Source organism: Ictalurus punctatus, chromosome 2 (assembly GCF_001660625.3).
Source record: "Ictalurus punctatus breed USDA103 chromosome 2, Coco_2.0, whole genome shotgun sequence".
In the NCBI taxonomy this organism is placed as follows: domain Eukaryota; kingdom Metazoa; phylum Chordata; class Actinopteri; order Siluriformes; family Ictaluridae; genus Ictalurus; species Ictalurus punctatus.
The window spans coordinates 23,128,386-23,137,146 of record NC_030417.2 but is presented as its reverse complement, the minus strand read 5'-3'; the positions used below and the strand labels follow the sequence as shown (position 1 = coordinate 23,137,146).

General features: G+C 39.2%; 1 protein-coding gene and 1 long non-coding RNA gene across 2 annotated transcripts in view; one reads left to right on the top strand and one right to left on the bottom strand.

Annotated features, from left to right (window-relative positions):
* LOC108278274 (uncharacterized) overlaps window positions 1-901 on the bottom strand; it is a 4,064-nt gene extending 3,163 nt beyond the window's left edge. The window contains exons 1-4 of the long non-coding RNA XR_001815299.3: window positions 683-901; window positions 476-535; window positions 200-324; window positions 1-103 (exon numbers count right to left, since the gene is read on the bottom strand). The exon at window positions 1-103 is cut by the window's left edge and continues 2,410 nt beyond it. This is a non-coding gene — a long non-coding RNA (uncharacterized LOC108278274). The remainder of the gene's footprint in view (window positions 104-199; window positions 325-475; window positions 536-682) is intronic.
* Window positions 902-975: 74 nt separating this feature from the next.
* The window catches only part of ern1 (endoplasmic reticulum to nucleus signaling 1), a 33,460-nt gene continuing 25,674 nt past the window's right edge, over window positions 976-8,761 (top strand). Inside the window, exon 1 of the mRNA XM_017491506.3 lies at window positions 976-1,212. Within this exon, the coding sequence (XP_017346995.2) occupies window positions 1,138-1,212 (75 nt within the window). The 5' untranslated portion in view covers window positions 976-1,137. The remainder of the gene's footprint in view (window positions 1,213-8,761) is intronic.

The following is an 8,761-nucleotide window of genomic DNA, read 5'->3' as shown; positions in this document are numbered from 1 at the left end:
CAAACATGATAAAAGACAGAAGCCAAAGCAATTGGTAATGTAGTTTATGGTTTATTGAAGAAGCATCAGATTCATCACTTTTTGCCTACAAGTTCAGTCAACCCTACAAAGACAAAAAAAAAAGTTACATTAGACACATTTTGCTATTAAAAGCACAACTGTACAACATTTAATTCAATCTAACAGACTTTGAACTTACTGTTAACCAGAAGTCTTCAAATTAGATCAATCCAAAGAAGGCTGCAGATACATCTATATATGCTCAGCCTTTAAACCAGAACATGGTTCTTTATATAGACTTTCTTCTAAGCTTCACATATTTTCCTGTAGTGGAAAAAAAAAAAATTCAATCGAATAATCAGTGAAAGATGCTTACGTTACAACCTATTTATGGTCAAATACCAACTGCTAAAATAGATTTGGAACATCTTTTTTTAAAACAAAAAAAAAATCTATAAATAACTTAAAGGCTTACCCTATCCCGGAAGTTGAACCATGCAGCTTTCAACAGCACGTGTCATATTCCAATCCAAACCTACAACATAATATTAAAAAGACTAGATGGTAAGCCATGCACAGTCAATAAATCACAAAACGTAAAATGTTACTAAGTACCCGCAGATATATATATATATATATATATATATATATATATATATATATATATATATACACAACTTACCCCGTCCACATGTCCTCACGTCATTTCAGGAATATAATCTGAGTTGATGTTCGCTTTTCCAAGCACGGATTTAGAAACGCAATCTGTGCACAGAGATATAATCATTTCTTTGATTTATAGTGGAGTAGAAACGCGCCCGCGTGTAGCTTTTTCCCTACTCTTTTGTCTCGCACACACAAGCAACAGCCCACTGAAGTTAACAGAGCGATTTCCGGTGTAAGCGGAACTTACATCCAAGGCCAGCCCGCAACGTTTGTGCGCATGCGTACTGTCTGGAAAATGTATTCGGGTTAGTAGTGCCAGCTGGCGAGGTGTAAACCGAGCGGCATGGACCGTAATACGTCTTTATAGTTAGCGTCGAAGTAATCTTCGGGGGGAAAATATATATAGATTTATATATTGAACCGTCGAAGTGTTGAATTAGTTCTATGTGAACTGGTTTTGCGTTGTGGAAGATGGACTGGGGTGTGTGTAGCAGGGCCCTTGTGTGGTGCATTTATATTGCGCTGTTCAATACCCTGCTGTTAGTGGTAAGTAACCTGGCGATAACAATAATATAAGCGTTAGATATTTAGTACTGTTTTACATACTAGTGTACTAATGAGTATGCTCAGTATTATGCTAGTTGAACATCTGACTTGTGCATTACTTAATAAAGGAAAGTTAGTGTGCGGTTTTGGATATAGCCGAGTCTAGTAAGCTAAGCAGTTGTGCTCTATCTGTGCGGAATTAAAAAGAACACGGACAGAAAATATATACGTTATTTTAAGTGTATAGCCGTAAATCCTTTTAGAAGAGTTTGTTAACTAACCACAATGAGGAGAGCGTTGGAAAGAAAGCTGGTCTCTCGTGTGTGTGTGTTAACGTTAAAAATACCTGCCATTTATTGCTAGCCTGTTAATATTAATCTCATCACTGGGGATAGCTGAAAGCCGGTTTCTTTTTAAGCTTATGATGTGAGGGAAAAGCTTTTTGTGAGATTGTTCGTGCTTAAGTCTCGCACATGAAGCCACATCTATACGTTAGCTGGAAAACTTGTTTAACAGCTAACGCTCGCTAGCTCCGAGAAGAAAGTGTTATGAGCAAAGAGTTCAAGCGTTCACATCTCACCTGATTTCATTTCAGGGGAAGTCGTAACAAATATTCTGCTAAGCGCAAGAAAAAATGAACTGATATAATAAACAATTTCACTGCTGTTCCTGGGCGGTGAACACGACAGACTTTTTATTAGTGTTTATTGTCGTGGAATAGTTTTCCAGTAATTGTCATGTCGTTAATCACGACCTTTTTAATCATCACCGATGTAAAATAATCAATTCACTTTATCAGGGATTTAAGGAATTCCATCGAAAAAACACTTTTATGCTGTAAGTGGGGGGAAAACTGCTTCTCCTTGTATGATATACAGTGTTATTCATTCTGTGTAGTAATTCTGTGTGTGTGTGTGTGTGTGTGTGTGTGTGTGTGTGTGTGTCTATGTTGCCATTTGCTTAGTAAGAAATGAGCACTGACTAAGTTATTTGCTACTTCTTGTAGACTGATGGGTTTATCTGTATTTCTGGAGTCTGTGACATTATCTGTTTCTATTCGACTGTTCGAGAGCATCTCTTACAAGCAGGCCTGTATCCAATCCTATTATACACTGAAGGGTGACTAATTAAACAAAGCATCTGTGACTTTGTTCTTCTGTGGGGGCATTTATTTATTTATTTTTACTGGCATGGTTGTGGGTCCACATATCCTCTTAGATGTAAATTTCACTGCAAATCAATACCAAGGCCTTCTGACTGGTCACCTTTACCCTATGATGAAACGTTTCTCCAGGATGACGAGTATGGAAATGATGCAAATCGGTCCCTCCAAGATCGAGCGATTTTGAGGTCGCAGAAACGACTGCAAAAATCAAGGACACTCCGCAATATTCGCAGTCGCTTACAGTTTTTTAAAAATGACCACAGGTCTTCAGCAGGTTCGGGCCAAGCCGCATCGTGTGACGTCACGACGTGCATTCAGCCAAAGCCCCCTTCGATTCTCATGCATCGAACATGAGTACAACTAAAAAGTCTCATTTACCAACAAACACCACTGTGTAGGATAAGATCATGTTTGTTGATCCCACACTGGGGAAATTCCCTCGTTACAGCAACTCAACTACACACAACAGATAAGAAAATACACATTAAATAGGAATAGAACAGAAAAATAATGATAGTAATATGTACACTATGAGCACCTCATTTTATGTACAGATGAATAATAATATGAATATATACAGATGTGTAACACCTCGTTCATATACAGATAAGTGACACATGGAATATTGACCGTGTAAAACAATTTCGCACAATTGCAATTTCACCAAATTCGAATTGTTTTCCGCAAAAAGAGCACGGAAAACTTTTTGGGGAAAAAAGCCACAGCAAAGTCAAGTGTTTTTAGCCCGCAACATTTACTCTCTCTCTCTCTCTCTCTCACACACACACACACACACACACACACACACACACACACACACACACACACACACACACACAAAAACCTCTGTATCCTGTTTGGACTGATAAATCACATGCTATGACCTTCACATACACCCCCAAAGATCTCAACCCAACAGAACTATTGGACCAATGTGTTAGATTGGGTCTCCTTGTCAAAGCATTAACTGAGAGAATATCTCCTGGAATCCCTCCAGAGACAAGATGTGTGAAGCACGTGTGTAGCTGTTCTGGTAGCTTGTGGTGGCCCAACATCTTACAAAGACAGTTTGTAACTTGTCTATAGTTTTAATATGGGCTGACAATGATGCACGTTTCCTGTAGAAACAAGTATAATATAGAAAACAGAAAGAACCACAAGTCAGGAGTCACAGTACAGTGAGTCAGATTAACTGATACAGTCTTACTGCTCTCAATGCACTATGTAGTGGAGTTCATATTATCTGAGATAAACATAGAAAAAGAGGACACGCTGACATACACAAACAGAGGAAGAGTGCTGACTGGTGTGTGCCTTGATGGTCCAGGCTCTCTTAGATATGGCTGGTTGGAAAAATACAATGTTATACTTGGAGACAGATATTGAGTTCATGGCATAATTTTGACCTCCCATCTTCCTTCACTAGGAGAAGCTTGTGTAGGAATCTTCAGAGCAAATGGAGATATTACAGTCACCATCGTTTTACTCTCACAAAACAGGAAGTGAATAGTCTAATGGTTGGAGGACAGCTGTCAGTGTCATTTATACGTATATAAATGTAGAATACAAAAAAAAATCCTTTCTTAGCTTGTGAGATAGCTCAGAGTTTTGGAGTTAGCACAATGTCACGGTGGCATCATGGGCAGATTTTGGGTTTATTCACAGACTAGAAGTTTGATGTGCCTAAATTGGTAGTCAGGTGTGTTAGAGCAGGAAAATGACCAAACATTGCTGGAGCAGAACTGGGTGGACCTCATGTAGCCTGTGTATTACAAGTGGTGGAAAAAATTGACCGTTCCAGGTTTCTCTGAATATGCAATGTGCTGTGTGGAACATCTTGGCACATGGCTTTGCATAAGAAATGACTTGTCCGACTCACACTCACGAGCACGTGGCCGCTGCTCTGTAAACAGTCTGCCGAGGCCTCTGTGCTAAGTCTTATCGCGGGTTAACTAGTCTGTGTAGGCAAAGTGTGCAGAGTATAGTAGTATTGCCACGTGAGACAGGTGCAGGTCTGCAAGCTTTTCCCTTTTTGAATATATATTTGTGATATATCAGTTAGGTTGGAGGATATGAAACGGTTTCATTCTGCATTGACCTGTGCTTTGGGTTTTATGTGGGTTAATTTTTTTTTTTTTTTTTAGTGGCTGTGTAGTTTGCACTCATTTCCATTCCATGTGTAAAATCTGTTCAATCTGATGCCTGTTACAGCTCCAAGTCTTAGTGATTGTTATCCCAAAGTGATAGACTGATCACAGAAATGGCTAAATGTTCTTGAAACGAAATTTCACAATACTACTATTACCTGAAGTGCACATAGTTTGTTGCAAATTGTGAACAGTTTGGTTGTGTGTAACTGAGCTCCTTTTGAATTTTCTCTAACTGGAGACCATAACTGATTTTAAAAACGATCTTTAATACCTGATAGTTTGTTGTTTGAGGCAATTTTTAAACCAGTATTGAAAAATTTCTTGACCAGTATTGAAAAAAATTTTCACTTCCTATTTTGTGGACTTCTCTGTAACTGAAGAGGAATCCAGACCTGCATTCAAAAAAAACGTCTATAAGCGTGGTGTACTCAGAGCAGAGTGCTGTTTTGGGATCAGTCAGGCCTTTGTTCTTACTGAGACAAAAATCAAAATGAACTAAGAGGGATCCAAGCTTGGTGTAGTTTTAATTATTGAGGCAGGGCTTGCTAATTACAAGCTCCATGAAGCATCCAGTACCCAAGCATTGTGCTAAATTAGTGGGTGTTTGCGCCATGTCGAGGCAGCCTGTTTCAGTACAACATAAAGATCTGCCAAAAATGTTCCATGGTATCCAGTGTGTACAGTATTACGCAATGAGGTTACGCAAAGTCTACCCCAGCATTTTAAAAACACTTTTGACAGTGTGGATATCATCAGAGTCAGGCCCTAGGCATCAATTCAACTTGCACCGAGCTGAACACAGACAGTTGCAGTCTGCTGATGTCAGAGCTGTGGGACTTGCAGGTGCTTCTCTGTTCTTCAGAAAGTGAGAATTCATCTTTTTCAGTAGCGAAGGAGTGAATAAATTGTTCTCTCTGCAAAGTGTCTTTGGGGCTGTGTGAGGCGAGTGGAGTGGGAAATGTTGCAGGTGTGTGTGTGTGTGTTGTTTGCGCAGCCATAACACCAAATCCAGAGAAGTGGAACAAAACATATTTTCTTCTTTCACCAGCTACACAAATGTCCACACGTGAATAAGTATACTGTTTTGCATGTCTTTGTACGTTTATATATTTATACTGCGGAGTTGTTGAATTCTCAAATCTGATTGGTCAGGAGTTCTCTTGGAAGACAAATAACAGGTTTGTATTAATGCACTCTTTGTAATGTTATGGAACTTGTATGGTGGATGCTCCACATTTGCTGATTTAAAAATGTGTGTTGAAATGGTGAAGTTTTCTGTGAGGAGAGTTTATTTAGCACTTTTGGAAAGAGTCTCCAGTGTCCGTGCTTTGTACTAGTTTGAGGTAACGCTGTGTAAGTTTTCTGTCACAGGAATGTCTTCAGGGCTACATGCTTTGTAGTGTTTTTGTAGCATGACAAGCAGCATTTTTGTCGTCTTAACTTCAAGAGAGAAAAAAGAGAGCCTGGTGAAGTGGTGATTGTTTATAGCTGTTAGTGTAATTGATAACTGGAAGTAGCTTGTTTTACAGCATTAACTGTAATCTGAAGTATAATTTTTTTTTTTTTTTTAAATAAATAAAAACTGTTAGCATTGACAAATTACTGTGGGATTAGAGGAATAAAACACTTGGGAGCAAAGAATGAAAAATGATCAACTTCAGGGCATCACGCCACCCTGTCACTGATTATTTTCCATAACAGCATGCCCCGTTGTTTTTTATTAGCAGTCAACAGATTGATTGCTTTTGCCAATTAATCAGCACTGATAACTGATTGCTGGAACTATCAGTTATCTGCAAAAATCCACACGTAGTTTTTCCTAGTTGCGTCTGTTGCGGGAGCGGCTGAGAAGGGTTCGCGGTCATTATACAGAACTAGAGTGGGGGAAAAAAATCAGTGACAAATTTTTGTTATGTTATTTGAAGTGTTTTTTCTTTATTCAGTTAATCTTTTATTTACTTTAAAATTCATTAATAGTTATAAACACACACACTGATACTGAGCCAGAAAGACGATTGTTGTTTGTTGTTCCGGGTTCAAAGAGGAATTTGGGCCTTTAAATCATACTTTTGTTTCCTTTTTGTTTTTTGTTTTTTCTGTTTTGTTAATAATACCAGACGGGACCAGAAGCTCTTTGGCTTCTCTTACATTCACACAGGAATGCTGCTATTGCCTTGTATGCCACATAATTTCTGGTATATCTGTATTGCATTAGAGAAGCTGCTAGTATTTTCATGTGATGTTACAAATGGGAGCATTTTGTTATCTTCTTTATGTTCATCTTAGTACTTTCTTTTTCATGCTATACAAAAATATGAACTCCTCCTGACTAATCCCCAGTTGATTTATGCTGTTGGTGGGTTTTTGTTGAAATGTTCCTTAAGGGATGTTTGCTTCCCATTCATCCACTCCTCTGCTTCACATGTTTAAGACTGTAATTCTGAAAGTCGTTGCAGGTGGATATTAGGAAGCAAAGACTGGCAAACTGGGAACATTCTGCAATTCTGCCACTCCACCCTTCTGCTTTGTGCCAAAACCACAGAATGAATCAGGCGTATTGGTTAACACAGGCTTTTTATATGTACGCAACTCACTTTGTCTGGCCCAAACCTGGCCTGATAAGAGCTGCCTGATACACTTACTACAGGCTATGTTTTTCCTTTCTTACTTATCTTACTCTTGAGTTCATGTCTGTTATTTTACTTTGTTTCCCTTCCTGTACTTGGTTGGTTAAAGGCTGAATGAAAAAACACTTTATTCAGTATGTTTTTTTTGTTGTTGTTGTTGTTTTCTTTTCTTTTGTCTTTCTTCATCCAGTCATCAGTTTCTCTCAGATGCTTCTTTTATCTACCAGATGTCCAGATATGCCAAATGTACTCCCTCATGTCCAACTGACCATGTCCAGTTTTCCCCATGAGGGCCAGTTAGAGAAAACTTGGAAGGATTGACATCCACATGGGCCTGAAAGCTACTCAGCCCACACAGCACATGGGCTACAAAAGCTCAAACTGATTTCATCTTTCTTATTTTTTGTTTTAGTCCTCTAACCAGAACTATTGCTTCATTGTTGTTAGCAGCCAGTACATTCCACCCAGCCTGTTCCATGTAGGCACCACAGTATGGGCTAAGTGCAGGGCTAAAACTCTCCATCAGTCTAGTTTATTTTATGTGAATAATTCCGTGTGTCATTTTGAATAGCTCTTCCATAGAGAAGAGCTTGCTGTGTTATTCAATAGAGGTCGAAAGCCCTCCACATGCCATATGTGATTGAATATCTTAAGCATTGTATAATGCAGAGATATGTTACAGTTTTAGTCAAGGACATTCTGGATGTCTTTACTAATAATTACTGCTAATTATACTTAATTATATCCCATTTTCTATAGGTCATTTCATTAAGTTTCTTTCATCCATCTATCCATTTTCTGTACCGCTTATCCTACACAGGGTCGTGCGGAGCCTGGAGCCTTTCCAAGTGAACTGGGGTCACAAGGCGGGGAACACCCTGTCAACCCATCTCAGAGCGCAATCACACAGGCTCTCACACACTACGGACAATTTAGAAATGCCAATCAGCCTACCACACATGTCTTTAGACTGGAGGAGGAAACCGGAGTACCCAGAGGAAACCTCCGAAGCACGGGCTCTGCGCACACAGGGCGGAGGTGGGAATCGAATCCCCAACCCCGGAGGTGCAAGACAAACGTGCTAACCTCTAAGCCATGTGCCACTGTTTCACGCCCTGCTAGTCTCAGTATTCTGCATGGCTCCATCTGACAATTAAAATGATTTGTAGATAAATATGTTGTGTCCTAGGACAACCCTTCACATGATGAAATGTAGACATTTCTACTCCTGCTTCCGAAAACTACACTTACTGAAAGATGTTTTTCTTTTACATACATTTCAATCACATTTAAATTTATAACATTTTACAATCAGGTTACCCCTGAAAGTAAGATACAGAGAAAATCACATTTAAAGATTCCTTTGTGACCATGGTGCAGGAGCGTCATGGACAGTTTGACAGTCAGCATGTCAGTTTTGCTATGGCACATAGCTGTCAAACAACCTGGTCCAAGCACTATTCGACATCTTTAGGCAGAGTGACTGGTTCTTTACCACATTTGTCTGGTTCCTTTCCCAACATGACCTTTGTGGCAAGATTACAAGCAAAATAAAATAATTTCCCCATTGTTCTCTTGAAATATATGGTTTATGGTTGAGGGAAAAC